This window comes from Macaca fascicularis, chromosome 17 (assembly GCF_037993035.2).
Source record: "Macaca fascicularis isolate 582-1 chromosome 17, T2T-MFA8v1.1".
In the NCBI taxonomy this organism is placed as follows: domain Eukaryota; kingdom Metazoa; phylum Chordata; class Mammalia; order Primates; family Cercopithecidae; genus Macaca; species Macaca fascicularis.
Window position 1 is genome coordinate 89721602 of NC_088391.1, and position 17798 is coordinate 89739399.

The 17798-nt window shown below is 41.8% G+C and overlaps 1 protein-coding gene across 50 annotated transcripts in view; it reads right to left on the minus strand.

Moving 5' to 3' along the window:
* DOCK9 (dedicator of cytokinesis 9) overlaps positions 1–17798 on the minus strand; it is a 296947-nt gene that overhangs the window by 18738 nt on the left and 260411 nt on the right. For 28 of the 50 annotated variants that reach the window (XM_065533429.1, XM_065533426.1, XM_065533416.1 and 25 more), the window contains 3 exons: positions 16728–16785; positions 15777–15845; positions 14314–14420 (listed from right to left, as the gene is read on the minus strand). In XM_065533429.1, coding sequence (XP_065389501.1) covers positions 14314–14420; positions 15777–15845; positions 16728–16785 — 234 coding nt within the window. The remainder of the gene's footprint in view (positions 1–14313; positions 14421–15776; positions 15846–16727; positions 16786–17798) is intronic. The other 22 variants (XM_045377312.2, XM_065533432.1, XM_045377306.2 and 19 more) reach the window with 1 other exon arrangement.

The following is a 17798-nucleotide window of genomic DNA, read 5'->3' on the forward strand; positions in this document are numbered from 1 at the left end:
ACTTTTCACAACAGACACTTACAACATTCTTTTTTAGGGAGCCGTTTCTTCATCACCGCAGTTTTTTTTAGGGAGGCATTTTTTCAATCATGGTCACAAGCAAAAACGAAAAAGGATCACCCTGCACAACTGCGTAATACATGGAAAAACTGACACTGATACCATCACAGGGGCTCTCAAGTTTTGTTCCTAGTCTTAATAAATACCATCTAGCAATTTTCCTTTTCTGAGGAACAATGACAATGCTACGACATGGAGCGTTACTAAGCATGACTTTAACACAAATTAGAGTGATTTAGTGATGGAGTGTGGTGGGCACCGTGCCTGCTTCACCTTGGAAATTTCTACCAATTGAAGTTTAGGTAGTTACTCTGCTTCCACTAAAGCACTTGAACTTTGGAGGAAGTTAACACTATCCATGGCTCAAGAACTGTGGCCTGATGCACACATATGTTTATTGCAGCACTATTCACAATAGCAAAGACTTGGAATCAACCCAAATGTCCATCAGTGACAGACTGGATTAAGAAAATGTGGCACATATACACCATAGAATACTATGCAGCCATAAAAAAGGATGAGTTAGTGTCCTTTGTAGGGACATGGATGCAGCTGGAAACCATCATTCTCAGCAAACTATCGCAAGAACAGAAAACCAAATACTGCATGTTCTCACTCATAGGTGGGAATTGAACAACGAGATCACTTGGACATGGGAAGGGGAACATCACACACCGGGGCCTATTGTGGGGAGAGGGGAGTGGGGAGGGATGGCATTGGGAGTTATACCTGATGTAAATGACAAGTTGATGGGTGCTGACAAGTTGATGGGTGCAGCACACCAACATGGCACATGTATACATATGTAACAAACCTGCATGTTGTGCACATGTACCCTAGAACTTAAAGCATAATAATAAAAAAAAAATTGTGGCCTGGACTTACACTAATCAGCACAAATCTATTTCCTGGCCACAGGCATTGCTTCATCATGGGTGGACATGTGACCTAAGCAGGCCAATCAGGGTGAATTTTAGGACCCCAGCTTGGAATTTGAAGAAATGCTCCTACCAGACTGTAGCTTGGCTAAGCTGGCATTCCTCTCATGGCCATGGAAGGGGGCCCGTCTGCCTTATTAGCAGAGTGAAGGGCCTCCCTTCTGCTGCCCAGCAAAGTGATCGTGTCATGAATAAAAAGGTTTGGACTGATTGAGGTTAATCTCTCCGTGGCATTTCCTAGTGGGATCCAATACTTGACCTCTAATGTTTAAGCCCATTTTAGAGGGGTTTCATTAATGATGCTGAATTAATTTTAATTTGTTGATTTGTTATATATAGCTTTGGTAAAGTGTCTATTCAAATATTTTGCTCATTTTTCTACTGGATTGCTTATTTTATTATTGAATTTTGAGAGTTCTTTATATACTGTGGATAAAAGTCCTTTACCAGATATGTGATTTGTAACTATTTCTCCCAATCTGTGGTTTGTCTCTAGGTTTTTTTTTTTTTTTAATTTAAAATTTATTTTAGCTTTTTTTGAGACTGGGTCTTGCTCTGTTGCCTAGGCTGGGGTACAGCAGCATGATCTTGGCTCACTGTAACCTCTGCCTCCCCAGTAGCTGAGATTACAGGTGTGCACCACCACGCCCAACTAATTTTTTGTATTTTTAGTAGAGATGGGGTTTTGCCATGCTGGCAAGGCTGTTCTTGAACTCCTGCCCTCATGTGATTAGCCTCGGCCTCCGAAAGTGCTGGGATTACAGGCGTGTGCCATAGTGCCCAGCCTATGTCTAGGTCTTCTTAACAGTGTCTGTTAAAGAGCCAAGGTTTTTAATTTTACAAAGTTTGATGTATCGAGTTTTTACTTTCTGGATTGTGCTTTATATGTTATAGCTAAATATTTATCTAACCCAGGTTCACAAAGATTTTCTCTTATGTTTTCTTCCAGAAGTCTTATAGTTTTACATTTTACATTTTAGACTATGATCCATTTGGGGTTATTTTCTAATGAAGTGTCAAGGTTCTTTTGTGCATATGTATATCCAATTGTTTCAATACCATCTGATGAGAGACTATGCCTTCTCTTGGATTGCCTTTGAACCTCTGTCAAAAATCAACTGATAACAAGTGTGTGGGTCCATTTCTGGACTGTTTTGTTCTATTGATATATGTCTCCATCCTTGTGCCAAACCACAGGATATTTTTTATGCTACTGTAAATAGCACTGTTTTAAAATTTTCTTGATCATTTTAAAGGAAAGTGCTTTTTGGAATAAGATTAAATATCATCCAGCTTATTTGTTTCTCAAAATTATATTAAATAATCATGAACTATATAGTAAAACCATAGTATAAGAACGAAGAAGGTTAATTTTTGTATATGAATCTTGTACCTGTGATCTTGCTAAATTGACTTAACAGTTTTAGTAGCTTATTTTCCAAGTTCTTTGGGATCTTCTCCTTATAACTATGTCTTATGTGAATATGAAAAGATTTATTTCTTTTTCTTGCCTTACTACACTGGCTAGAACCTCCAGCATGATATTGAATAGTCAGTAAAGCAGGTATTATGGTCTTGTTCCCAATTTTAGGGCAAAGCCGTCAGTCTTTCACAATTAAATATGATGCTAGCTACAGGTTTTTTGTAGACAGTCTTTTTGTTTTCAGGCTAAGGAAGTTCCTTCTATTCCTAGTTATCTTTTTTTAATTATGAATAAATGTTGAAGGTTGTCAAATACTCTTTATGCATCTACTGACAAAATCATATGGTTTTTCCTATTTATTCTGTTGATATGATTAATTAATTTGATTGGCTTTTCAATGCAGAGCCAACTATGCACTCCCAGAATAAACCCTACGTGGTCATGATGCATTTATGTACTGCTAGATTCAATTTACATATATATATATATATTTTTTTTTTTTTTGAGACAGAGTTCCACTCTTGTTGCCTAGGCTGGAGTGCAACGGTGCAATCTCGGCTCACTGCAACCTCTGCCTCCCCGGTTCAAGCGATTCTCCTGCCTCAGCCTCCCAAGTAGCTGGGATTACAGGCATGCACCACCATGCCTGGCTACTTTTTTGTATTTTTAGTAGAGAGAGCGTTTCTCCATGTTGGTCAGGCTGGTCTTGAATTCCTGACCTCAGGTGATCCACCCACCTCAGCTTCCCAAAGTGCTGAGATTACAGGCGTGAGCCACCACGCCCAGCCTTCAATTTACTAATATTTTATTAAGGGTCTTATGGATGCTTTTGAAAATATGTATATCCTTCAGAATATTGTAAATGAAGGGCAAGGCCTGTGTTTTTCATTACCAGCCCTAATGCTTCACTACAGGACTAATGCCTACAAAGTTTACAGATTCAAGGTAAATACACATTTTTAAAGCAGTTGTGAATCAATTTACCAGGAAACGCTATCTAAGCAAGACCATTTACCTCCCATGTCATATTTATAGCACACGAGTCATAAAAGTGTCATTTGTGTGACCAAACTCTGTACCGGTGCTTATTAAAAGGTCCATCAGTTTTCTCCTGCTTTTATTGCAGGTCTCATAAATCCAGATACATGTAGTAACCACCATAGCAGCAAAAGACACGAATAAATCAGAAACGGTTTTCACACCAACTCTTTTCCTTTGTATCTGTATTATAAAGATGTACGCTTTTTTTTTTTTTTTGAGACAAAAGTCTCATTCTGTTGCCCAGACTGGAGTGCAGTGGTGTAATCTTGGCTCACTGCAACCTCCGCCTCCCGGATTCAAGTGATTCTCCTGCCTCAGCCTCCCAAGTAGCTGGGATTACAGGCGTGTGCCACCACACCCAGCTAATTTTTATATTTTTAGTACAGATGAGGTTTCATCATGTTGGCCAGGCTGGTCTCGAACTGCTAACCTCAAGTGATCCACCCACCTTGGCCTCCCAAAATGCTGGGACTACAGGCGTGAGCCACTACGCCTGGTCAGATGTATGCCATTCTTAGTTTTGTCTCAAATCTTTTCCAATGGAAAATCTATCCATACTAACCATAACAAATTTTTATGATTCTTTTCATGCTTCTCTGATTATAAAAAGCTAGATAAAAGCATAAAAATTATCAATAAACATTATAAATATATGTATTTCTTCATATTTGTAAAACCAGGGAATGTATTACAGGTCTAACCTAAATTGATGTTTGTGAAGATCACATAAAACTTTACCAATCAAAATGGTCTGAAAACTGCAAATTCTGCATGTTAATTCACAGGCTAATAAGCCTGTTCTATTACAATCATCACTTTCTTTCTTTTCTTTTTTGAGAAGGTCTTGCTCTATTGCCCAGGCTGGAGTCCAGTGGCATGATGATCATGGTTCACTGCAGCCTTGACCTCCTAGGCTCAAGTGATCCTCCGGCCTCAGCCTCCTGGGTAGCTGGGACTACAGGTGCATGCCACCATGCCCAGCTAAGTTTGTTTTAAACTTTTTTTTTGTAGAGACAGGGTCTCCCTATGTTTCCCAGGCTGGTTTCAAACTCCTGGGCTCAAGCAATCCTCCAGTCTCTGCCTCCCAAAGTGTTGGGAGTACAGGTGTGAGCCACTGTGCCCGGCCACTATCATCACTTTCTACTTTGTATTAAGTTTTTTGAAAAACCTTAGGCCAGGCACAGTGGCTCACGCCTATAATCCCAGCACTTTGGGAAGGCAAGGTGGGCGGATTGCTTGAGCTCAGGAGTTCAAGACAAGCCTCGGCAACATAGTGAAACCCCATCTCTATAAAAAATACAAAAAAAATTAGCTGGGTGTGGTAGTGCATGCCTGTAGTCCCAGGTACTTGGGAGGCTGAGGTGGGAGAATGACTTCAGCCCAGGAGGAGGAGGTTGCAGTGAACTGAGATCGCACCACTGCAGTCCAGCCTGGGTGACAGTCAGATCCTGTCTCAAAATAAAATAAAATAAAATAAAATAACTTTAATTTTTACTAGGCTATATAATCTATGTAATCCCACAGTGTCTCATACACATTGGGTAGTCAGTATCCATTGGATGAGTGAGTCAATGTGTACTTTTCTTAGTAATATTAATGATATTTACTAGATAATAATAGCTATCCTTGTCTGTAAGGAAATATGCTAAGATTCCCTTTACCAAAGCCTTGCATTTCTGGCATATCTTAGGTCAAAGACACTGCCAGTGTGTATTTATTATCTTAACTCTCAGCGGTGTTGTGGGACTGCAGTAGAGATGGAAGAATTCCAAGAGGACCTAATTTCCCATGGGGAAGACATATTGTATAACAAGGCATCCTTCTGATAACGAAACCATCAAGGGCATGGAACTTTTCCCATTTTAAAACTATCCTTAGGTTTACTTACAGACTAATCATTTGGTCCCTTTGGTTCTCATCATTGGGCCTTTTCAAAGAGAAATGTAAAGTTATTTTGTTTGTTTGTTTTGGTTTTTTGGTTTTTGAGATGGAGTCTCACTCTGTTGCCCAGGCTGGAGTACAGTGGCACGATCTCGGCTCACTGCAAGCTCCGCCTCCTGGGTTCATGCCATTCTCCTGTCTCAGCCTCCTGAGTAGCTGGGACTACAGGCGCCCACCACCATGCCCAGCTAATCTTTTTTGTATTTTTAGTAGAGACAGGGTTTCACCATGTTAGCCAGGATGGTCTTGATCTCCTGACCTCGTGATCCGCCTGCCTTTAACTCCCAAAGTGCTGGGATTACAGGCATAAGCCAGCCGAGAAATGTAAAGTTTTTGTGGAAAACTATAACCATGTAACTTACTAGTTACTATAACTAGTAAGCCATGGTCCTCACACTAGATGTAAATCTACAATGACACCCTGTCCATTGTGAATCAGATCGGAGATGTAAAGAGTCTTAACTCTTCGCCATACCAGTTATAGCATAATAAGAATCTGAATCAATTTTAATGCAATCTCATTAAAAATGAAAACGTATTCTCAAAGAGTTACCAAAGTTATGACTATGCACCCTTACCACCACATCATTGAGTCATCCATCTAGTGTATCATTTGTTCAAATATTTTACCAAGCATCTACTACATGCAAGGCACACTGCTTGACACTGGGGTTGTAACACAAATCTATATAAATATGATTAAGTTTCTATAATTTATAAAAATTGCTCAACAGATTTTTTTCCAAATGTGAAGGGCAGGTTTTGGATGGTCTGTTAGGCTATGTGTCATGAATGAAATTTGCTTCCTGAAAGACACACACGGTCATCCTCAGAGCAGCCAGAACTGACATACTAGAGGCTCAAGACCACCAACCAGAAGAGACGTGATATACATGGCAAGACACGGAGGACAGAGGAAAACCCAATGAATTCAAATACATGCCCAAACTGCAAGTCGCAGGGGCAGGCACTCTGACTTGAGAGCAGTGGGTACTGATTCATTTAATGAGCAGTCAGTGAGTCCCTGGGTGGTAGTGAGGAGGTCAGCTGAAGAAAGATCAGTCAGTTGAAGAAACACTCCCTGTCTCTTAGACCCTGGAGTCTCATGTGGGAGCTAGGTCCAGGAAGAGATGGTAAAAGATGGCGGTGAGTGTACTGATAATGAAATGTGCAGGGAGGCAGGAAGGAGCAGCATCTGTCCAGCTGGGACAGGGGAGGGAAGGCGAGGCATGGAAAGCTGAGGAGAGTGATGACCGGCTCGGTCTGAAAAGAGCATCGGAATAGTCAGGTGAAAGTGAAAGGCAGGAGTGGGAATAAGAAGGAAAAGAGAGGAGACAGCTCAGGTTGCAGGAAAACAGCCCAAGCAAAGGCAAGAGGGTGAAGGCAGCACAGCACGGGAGGATTTACATGAAGTTTGAGGGCCTGGAATCTAAAATCTCAGAGTGGTAAGAAATGAGGCTGTGGAGGTGGGAAGGGGTATGTTCACTGAACTGGCACACTTGGAGCTTTCTCAGTCAAACATAAACAATCAAATGTAGATAATTTTATGAGACATAAAAACATATGTAGACATACATCAACTATCGTAACAGACAATAAGGTATTATATAAGGAAGATCTTATTATTTGGTTTTAAAATGATGGTTTGTGTATCCAAGCAAGATATCTGTATACAGCAGCCTTTCGGGTATATTTTAAGTAGCCCTAGATTTAGTCAGTTATTAAATATATGTCAAACAACTTATGGGTGGTTTCCTGAGTCAAATGTTTTTAACTGATAGACTAAGATTTGGGTTTTTTCTTTTTTGTTTTTGAGACAGGTCTTACATGTGAGACCCTTCACCTTCTGCCATGATTGTAAGTTTCCTGAGGCCTCCTAGCCATGCTTCCTGTTAAGCCTGCAGAACTGTGAGTCAATTAAACCTCTTTTCTTTATAAATTACCCATTCTCAGGTAGTTCTTTATAGCAGTGTGAGAACAGACTAATACACCCAGCTGATTTTTTTTTTTTTTTTGGTTGGGATAGGGTCTCACTACATTTCCGAGGCTGGTCTTGAACTCCTGGGTTCACATGATCCTCCAGCCCCTGCCTTCCAACTGCTGGGGTAACAGGTGTGAGCCACCACATCTAGCCTAAACTATGATTTGAATACATGCTATTTTTACTCTTGTGTAGTCAAGTTATAAACAAGTGAATAGTTTAATAACAATGAAACCTGAATTTAAGTGGCATATAAGTATTGATATATATGTATGTACCATATGATACAGATAATTGAGTTCATTATGGGAGAATCTGTTATATTTGGTAAAAAAAAAAAAAAAAAAAAAGATGGCTTCAACAAGGGAGAGTCCCCAGAATGGCTGGGAAATAGGGAAGTTTGATAAAGTGAATAGAGCTTAGTAAGTCATTATGAAATAAGTCTCACAATTTGATGGTTATCAAGAATTAGGAAATAACAAATCATTAAGTTTTATACTCTACTGAACATTATTTTTTCTTCTTTTCTGACTCAGAGGCAGTTCAAATTCTATAGTTGATCGGTCCAAATATCACTTATTATTGTAAATAAATGGTATTATATATTATAAAAAGCAGAGTTAGCACAGATTTTACCCAATAACAAACTAAAAATAGCTTTTATATTAAAAAATAAGTCAATCTCTCATAAAAGTAGAGTGTGGATTACTGAACATTAAATCCTAATTTAGTAAGCTTAATTATTCTAGTTAATGTCAACTCTATACCTAATCCTTTACAGCTTCTGCATCAAGTAACAATTCTTTGAATAGAAATAACTGGTAATCACCGGCAGTTAAGTTTGAGAGACCATACATCAATACAAAATTATAAGTCACAAAGACCAAGACACAATAACGAAACATTGGAATATATATGAATAACATTATCAGCAGAAATTCCAGTTATTAATGTACTTTAAATTCTCAGCAATCATTGCACCTGAAAACCAGAACAAACCCAGACAATGGTCAGATAGTGGTAACCTTACAGGGCAGTCATATGGAGTGCCTGATGGTTTTACTGCTTTGCTTACAATTTAAATTCCAAGATATTTTTTTTCCCATATTGTTGACATATACAAATAACTGTTCAGTAATAATTGGTTGGGGAAATATTTTATAATGTATTTATATTTTTAATATTATAAAACATGTTATAATAAAAGGAACTCAGCACAAGAAGTTCATAAGCCATCAAGGACGCTTTTAAAAATGTAATTAGCCAGGCCCATTTTAGTGTGCCTCAGTGATGCAGTTGAAGGCACTGAGCATCTGTCTCTGGAAACAGCACATTAACACTGTGTGTGTGTGTGTGTGTGTGTGTGTGTGTGTGTGTGTGTGTACGCACATGTGCATGAAAATGCCTGCATGAGCCTATGTCTGTGCAGGGTTTAAACATTTTTTCACTGAGATACCATTTGCTCTATTTTAGGATGAATTTAACTAATCTTACCTATGAAGCTAGATGCCGTCAGTATTACCTACCATTTGGGAATAACTGCAAATGTGTGACCTGGCTTAGGCAACGGTGTGCTATCACAGCATAATGCGCATTTCTACTATATCATCATCTCTCAAGGTACAGTTGAGGACCACTTACATCAGAGTAATCACCTTGGATGCTTATTAAAACACAGATTCCTGGGCCCCACACCCACCCAACTAAATCTGGGTTTGGGGGATAAGGATGGGAATCTGTATTTGTAGTAGGGATCCAAGTAATTCCTAAGCACCCGAAAGCTTGAGGATTCTTGCACTGGGTGAAACTCTTTGAGGCAGGGACTTTCACTTACACATCCCTGAGCTAGCACATGGCACACGGCCAGTCTATGGAATTCATCAACATGTGTCAATCTAGAAATTTTCAAGTCATTAAGAATTCAGACAACTTCCAGTTCAGACTGAAGGGACTGTGGTTGAGGTGTTTCTCCTCAGAGGGCGGGAAGCTGCAGCAGGAGTGTAGGGTGCTATGGCAGGGACCACAGCTTGCTCACTTTCCGACCTCCGGCCCCCAGCTCAGTGCCAAGGAAGCCCAGTCCACATTTGCAAAATGAAGCAGGGCAGTGTGATGTGCTGGCATCCAGCAAAGGCAGAACAGCTACCCAAGCTCCACTGGCCAAGTTCCCTACTCACTGCTACTACTGTTGTGGAGAATCATTGTAACAGTGAGGACGTGCCATGTGACTTTCACGGCTCCAGGAGCACTGTCAGTCAAGGGTAAAGTGGAGATGAGCTGGCTCTAAAGGTTTTACTGCCACGCTTGGATGAGATGTAAACAGGCATCCCTGAATGTGTTCTGTTGATGTCTCTATCTCCTAGGATAGTCTAAGGATGTAAACACTATGTTTCTTACTGGCAACTATTCCTGAATAGAAACAATTTTGACTAATAGAAGCCAGAGACTGGCCTAGTGAAGTTCACATAACGTTTGTTACATTCAGCAGCAATTCTGCAATGGCGAGACCTGTAGTTCTGTAAAAAAACAGTTTTGTGTGCTAGGTAGAGTCAGTTCTCATCATCCGAGGTAGTTATGTTCTGTAACATCACTGTGAATTAGCAAACACTTGCCTGCCTCCCAAAGAAAATGCAAGGTTCAGTTCCTGGGAGCCTCTGGTTACAATATTTTCATTAACCAATCAATACCTACACTTGTTTTATGTGTTTTGTTTAAAGACACCTAACTAAATACATATTGTTGATTCATTAACATTAAATATATAGCCAACAGCACTAGAACTCACACCTGAACAAAGCTTATGTAACTCACACTTGGCAGTGTTCTTGCACTTAGGAACTCCAGACAGCACTTAAGCGCTTCCCTGGGGCCATTTTAAACAGCGAACCACCAACAAAATCCACACAAATGTGAAAAACATGGCACTAAGTAGACCACCAAAGGAGGCTTGTTCGTGGTGTTATAGGAAAGTGGTCCTGATCCAGGTCCCAAGAGAGGGTTCTTGGATCTCGTGTAAGAAAGAATTCAGGGCAAGTCCACAGTGCAAAGTGAAAGCAAGTTTATTAAGGAAGTAAAGTGGTGAAAGTGCAGCTACTCCATAGAGTCGGGTGTTCCTGAAAGTCAGAGGAGGAACACATCCACCCTAGGTACATTACTCATATACATGGGGAGATGTGCTCTGCTATGAGGATTTGTGATAAAGGAATAATTTTCTTAATTAATGTGTTTTGCAAAAATCAATATTATCTTTAAAGAAAAATCAGGAATGCCTTTCTTCTCCAGATATTGGGATATCTGGACACTCCCCAGCCTGGGTCTGTCTAGTAAACATTATTAATTTGACCCCTTAACCGTAAACATCTAGAGGCTCAGAATGCCTGACTTTCTGGGAAGGCAGCCCAGCAAGTCTCAGTCTCATTTTCCCAGCCCTCACTCAAGATGGCGTCAGTCTGGTTTGAACGCCTCTGACCATGGGATGAGAGCTGTGACAAGAAGCAGAGCGTTGCCTGGTTCGGCCTCAGCTAGAAACACAGTGGAGTGGTAAAATCTTTTGATGTTCTGTACATATCCCTGAACGACCACAAAAGTACCATGGAGTATTGATTTGGGGGCTACAAAGAAATTTCAGCAGATAGGTGGATAATGAGGATCCACCTATCTGTACCTCCTACTTTTCCCTCTGGAGCTCCTCTGGGCCCTGTTCTCCCGGGCTCTGCTCTGGGAAGCAGACACAGCAGGACTTCTGCATGGTGACTTCCTGTCCGGTTGCTGTTGAGTTTGGCCAACGGCAGGCCCCAGCAGGATGCTGGGGGGGCAGGAGGAGAGTGAGGTGGGCAGTTACTCCTTCCCTCCCTGTGTGGGTGCCCTGAGGAGTCCTTTACTAAAAAGCTCACAGGTCCTGCTAGGTGGTCCTTCTATGTAATTTTTCCCTTTCTCCCCCTTTATTCCTGAGGTTAAGGGGCGACACCCAGCTGCTGCTAACCTCGGGGCACTGTAACATTCCTTGTTGGCTTCCCTAAACCCTCTCTGAACTTTTAAAAACAGTCCCTTTCTTAGACTTTCTTCAATCTCCCAACTATGCTACCTGCATCCTTCCAGGACCTTGGTCCTGCGTTCGTTAACAGGGGAGGGATCTCAAAACTACACGGGCCACGGGGAATTCTGACACCACAGGAAACTCTGAATTCTTCAATCTACACAGGCTCAGTCTTGCGAAACAAAATTGTAAATAGGAATTGGAGGTTTCTCTTTATTAATGAAAAGCAGCTGGAAACAAGTCTGCTCTTTGGATCAGAGTCAAGGAAGGTGGAACTGGTGCCAGTAAAAACTCATTTGAGGCCTGCTGCTAAGAGAATTGAGTATTTTTAGGTAGTGTCCCTTAAAAAATCACTTTAGGAGAACATCTCAGGCATTTAATTATATCTAATAATGTAGATTAAAAGGGCAATGCTTTTTATTAAACTGTTACACACTTATTTCCCATCAGATTTTCCCCAAAGTCCTTCCTCTCTGGCAGAGATTTTCATCTCTCTTTTTCTTGCAACATCCTGGCAGCCAATGCAAAAACGTGCCTGGTAATTTCAGATGTCTTGCCTTTTAGAACACGTTAGTCTTTCCACTCCCCGTTAGTTTCAATCTGGATGTGCAAGGCTCGCTCAGGACTTTATAACCCTGCTGTGTCACATCCTAATCACCACAGATTGTCATGTACTATGGACCTTGTTAAAGATTTACTAAGTTTATGCTTCAAGGACAAGGTGACGAATCCATCTTCTGAAAATAGCTGATAAAGGGGTCCTTGTCACAGGCTTAGTTATTACTTAGAGGGGGCGCCATTCACTATTTCCCCAAGGCTGTCTGCACTTGATATCACAGGCTAATTCATTAGGCGCTAACATAATAACTATCTCAGCCTATTACTCAATCAGATGAACAAATGCAAGCTTCCTTTTATCAGCTCTGCAGAATAGGTCACTAAAAATGGTCTACTTTCCAATATTTAATTGTTCCTGGCATCGTTGCTTTCCTTCTTGAATTCTGAACAAAATGGCACACTCCAGAGGTCTGACTTGGCAGAGGTGCCAGGGGTGTTTCTGCAAGGAGACAATGCAGTCACGCCTCCTCTCAGAGAAAAACTCAGTCGAAATTCGCCTGAAGTGAGGAGTTCAAAGCCAGGAGTATGTGGGCCTTGATCCTTCGGTGGCAGGTTCCATATTTGAGAGTCAAAAGTAAAACAAACAAAAAAGACCATCCACCCAGGCCTTTCAAGGTAAAGAAACAGCAGAACTGTTAATACCATGTAATAACCCATCTCTTTCTTTTTTTGTAGGATACCTAGAAAACTTTATTGGGGTTTAAATTATCTTAATATTTAAACATGAAGTATACTCAATATGTTATCCTTTTAATTCATGCTTAGTTTTTAATTTTGAGGGCCATTTGAGACTAGACAATTTACAACAGTGGTTCTTAAACTTTTTGAGCTCAAGACCCCTTCGTAGATTTTAAGATTTATGGAGGACCCCAAAGTTTATGTGAATGGTCTCCCTCAATATTTACAATACTAGATATGAAAACTGAAACAAAATTAAGATTTACTTATTAATTTAATGAAAACAATAAACCTATTCCATGTTTTAAAAATAGCATTTTTAAATAAAAAAGGATTTTTTCCCAAAAAAAAAAGAGTGACGAGTAGTACTATTTTCCATTTTTACAACTCTCTTTACTGTTTGATTTTGTAGGATAAGCCCGAATGTGCATCCATTCTGCACCCAGCCTCTTTGATAGGTCATTTGGGTCATTGCATACAAAGAAAACCCAGCCTCAGAGACCTTCAGTAGCAAGTGTACCGGCCTCAAAGACTCCCTGAAAGGTTCCAGGACCACGCTTAGAGAACCACTGAATTATGGCCGAGCTCATGTCATGAGGATGTGCGTTCAAGGGCCCACCTCCCTGGCATGAGAATGGTTAAAAGCCCCAGGATCAACCGTAGGCCGCACCACTGTGGCCCTGGAAGTCAGGATGGAGCAGGTGCAGCAGGGGCAGAGGAGACTGACTCCTTCCTTGGCTTGCTCCTCCACTCCATGGGACAAACTAGACAACTTCATTTTCCTTAAAACATGGGCAGGATTAAAAAGCTTTCCCTCAGCTGTTTCATTCTGCCCTGGGCTGAATGGAGGCAGGTGCACACAAAGAACCCTTCAGGCAGATAGGCATGGAAAAGGAAACAGAGTGAATGCCAGCAGAAAACTGGCATTTATTCAAATATCTAGTTTTATTTCAAAACTCTCCAGTTACAGATAAGTGGCTGCAAGGCTAATCTGTTTTAGCAAGAAACTAGAATTTGCAGAAATTGCTATGGTGATCTAATGTCAAACTTGCTGTTCTCTGTGGGCGGTGGGACAGGGTGGTCCTGTCTCCTAAGGGCCCATAGGACCTGGGCCACAGCACACAAGCAAGGCAGGGACCAAGGCCCTAGACAGGGGTTGCTATGACCAGAACCCAAGTCTGGCCTCTCATGCCCTTGAGTTTGGCCCTGGGGAGACGACTGGTGCTGGAGACATTAATTTAAAAGTCAGATTAAAACCAAGAAAACTCATGAGCCAGAGAAATTAACTGCTATAAAGAATGAGAAATTTTATGACCAATATATTGGAACTTTTACTGGATGCGTTCAAGTGCTGAGCCTCACTTCACTACAATCTAACCCCTCACAACCTCTTTCCAAAGAAAAGGAGGCACTCCTAGAAGAGGAGAACGGCAGAAGCTTTTGCTGCTCTGCATCAGTTTTCTGGAGAATCATCTCAGAACTACGTGTATAAGCAGCAGCTACAGGGAGGAAAAAGCCCTGGTCTGATGCACTAGCAATGCAAACAGCAGGCTCCCAGATACCCCAGTGCCTGAAAGCCCACCTGAGTCCAAGCACGCACCTCGTTGAAATGGACATCCTGCATCCCCACGTCTTCCATCATGGAGGCCTCCTCGTCGATGTTTGGGGTAATGACCCTGAAGGCGGTGCATCCTTGTCTAAACATGCCTAGGAAGAGAGGGAGGAGGGAGAGTCAGAGTTAGGAACCTGAACATGGGTGAACCTTGAGGGTTTTTCCCGCCCTGTGTGTTTCTGTGTTGAATGAAATAACGGATTTTGAACTCTCTTAGGCACCATGCCAGCATTCACGGGGGTACCTGTGTGCTTTTCGTCCCTATAGGGAACCCTCACCTCTTTCACTTTCTTCTCCTTATCCCTTTTTAATTTTTTATCTACCTGGATTAAAATGTATGCAATCTCTAAATATTAAACTGTAAATAAACTGAGGAATAGGTATTAAATTAATAGTAAAATAACAATATGTGAAAATTTGACTTGGTAGGACGACTTGTGCTGAGATAAGAAAAATGAAGGCAAAGCCAATACAAGAGAGATGTATGATTCAAAAAGACCTGTTTCCTTCAAGCTGCCACCTCACCCACTCTGGCCGGGGAAGAACACATGTCTCAGATGAGAGCTTCCCCACACAACCCAGGTGTAGCTCCATGGCCATAATGGTGAGCAGACAGGCTGCCTTAGCTGGTTCCCACCCCAACAGCCCTGGGGTAGGTGGCTGGCTACATCAACAGAGCACATGGATGCCTGGGCACTCTGATTCTCCAACGGGAAAGGGTGTCAGCTTAGAGGTAGGATCACTGTCTGGGATAAGGATGTTTCTGAAGCAATGACCGCCCATTCAGGACCTTTCCTCATCTCACAGTCACTGGAAAACAGCTTTACGTCAGTTGGACCATGTCAGCTATGCAAAATATCAAGTGAAGAAGGGCATGAGATGTTCCACTACTCTATTTTGAGATAACTGTTCACAATAAAATAAAACGGAAGTAAAAACTTGAATTGAGACTTCTGCATTTAGGGAGAAAGAGGAACACAGGGCATTTTGAAATCAAGCCTTGAAAACGTAGATCCTAAAGTCAGAGATTTTTCTGCTGCACATGATCCCAGGTTTCCACACTATTCATGGATTACCTAGCATCTGCCACTATCCCCGTTTAGTTTTTATTTGTTATATGGAAACAAGAGTCCCCCATGAAAAGCGTTAATCTAGGGGCTTGAGGATACATTAACATACAAACTAGAAAATTAAAAACCAACCACACTGCTTTAGGCTACGGAGTACACTTCACCACTAACTCTGCGCCAGTGGAGTAACCAAAGTGGTGGCCAAGGTGCTTTCCTCTTGTGCCCACGGGAATAGACCACCAGCCAACCAGAGAGCCACAGAGTCGGAGGGAAGGAGAGTGAAGTCTGTCCATGCAAAATTGAAAGGGCAAATCCCCCACCACGGGAGGGCAGGTGACCAGGCAGGGGGTCCCCGGGGGCTGGGCTGATCCTCAGGCTCACCTCCCCGGCTCCTCCTCAGGCAGGCGCTATGGCTGTGGGGGAGAAGGGGCGGCTCCCACTGGACTGCTTCTAAACATGAGGAAATGCATCACCTGATAAAAGGTCTCGACAGGAAATAGTACTGGTATTAAATGAACATGGAGCCCTTTCCAAATTTTTCTCTTTGGGGCTCTGCTGTTTCATTCCGAATGGCCAGCTGCACCAGAAATATAGTTTGTGGCCTCGGCATCTTTGGTTTCACACTATTTCTCACTTCGTACGTCTACTCCTCGTTAGCCCAGATCTGGTGCTGCTGTTTCTCCCATGTAACTCATGCAGACTACCAGCTTTTCTAAGAACCTCAGTATTCCAAAAATAAATGTCACCATTTGGGGCTGTGCTGATTGTGGAGTGGAAATGTGCACCTGCTGTTTAACCACAGGGAACCTGTGAAAGACTTCACGGCCTGCTCATCTGGGAACAAACGCAGAGTGCACAAATGCAGCATCACGCCTTGCCCCCTCTCCGTCCTCTGGGAGACAAGGTTTCCACCAGAAAGGCTGCCTTCTCAGACAATCAAGCCAGCTGGGCTGCGTTGCAGAAATGCCGTCTGATCATCTCCCGTTACAACTTCTTGATTGCCTAATCGCTCCAGTGGGAACTATCTTAAGGGAAAAGTATCTTCTTAGCTCTAGATTTGGCCAGATGCAAAACTCATTAACTAGTTTTTGCAGAGTGAAGCTGTCAGAGGAGGTTACATGACAACATGTCATCTACTTTTCTGTCTGGTCCTGGAATTTCTGCTGTGCCCACCAATTCAAGCAAACATCAGGCCAGGGGATAAAACAATGAATACACTTCACAAACACACAAATTCCCACCTTCCAATCTTCCTGAATGGCTCTCACTTGTCTGCTGCTTTGTATGGTTTTATACTAATTAATGTCACAAAACATGGGAATAATTCCTTACCTTTCCGGGTGAGATATTCTGCCACCAGGGCTGTTACATGGACATAGCACATTGCTGCCTATAATAGAAGACACATGCCTCAGAATCATCATTCATAACAGCATGTCGTAATGTCCCACACAGACAGAAATCTAATCAATGTATGAACGTATATATTAGATCTCAATGCACCAGCTAGTGTTTCTAATAGCTGACATCTTCCCTTTTGAAAGGAGTGGAGCCACTCACAAAAGCTGAAAATTTGAAATTAATTGGGAGTTGAGATAAATGGCAGTAAATTTGCTAAAACTTGTTTCTATATAGAATTATTACATTTGTAAAGTAAAAGATAAAAGCAGCCTTTTCCAAATTTCAGGTGCTAATATATTTTTTGCTTGACTTAAAAATTAACAGCAAGTTATAATTGTTTCCAAACATAAAATTCTAAATAAAAATCATAATTTAACCTTAAATCGGTAACATTATACATATCTTAAATTGAAAGAAAAAAGAAATTATTTTCACCAAATTGCCATGGTGTTATAAAGATCAAAGACAGCTGTTGGAAGTGAACCTGCTGCAAGGTTCTAATGCGTGCGGTTCTGTGCCTGTCAGCGGGGTGAGTGCCACCGCGTGGTGCCCTCATCTAGACCCTCACCCCTAGCTAGCCAACAGACACCGGCGGAGGCTGCTCCACGTGCACGTGTGTCAACGAATGTCAGCAGTGTGGCATGCACTCTGATGTGTGCAGAGAGAAGTCTGTTGGAGAGTGGAGTTATGCACTGTCCAGTCCTCAGAGGCAGAGTTCATGCCTCCCACGTGTGTCCCTCTTGCAGTGCACAGCAGGGTCACATGCACTGAACAGGCAGGAAAGTACATGACGGGTTTCTGAGCACATACACAAAACCAGACACGGCAAGGGCAGTAAGAAGTCTTATAAATTAGCTGCTTTCGTCCCCTATTCATTGGGTATACTGGGTTGGGTGGTGTCCCCCCAAAATTTATGGCCTCCCTGAGACCTCACAATGTGATATTATTTGGAAACAGGCTCTGTGTGGGTGTAATTAGTTAAGATGAGGTCATACTGGTGTG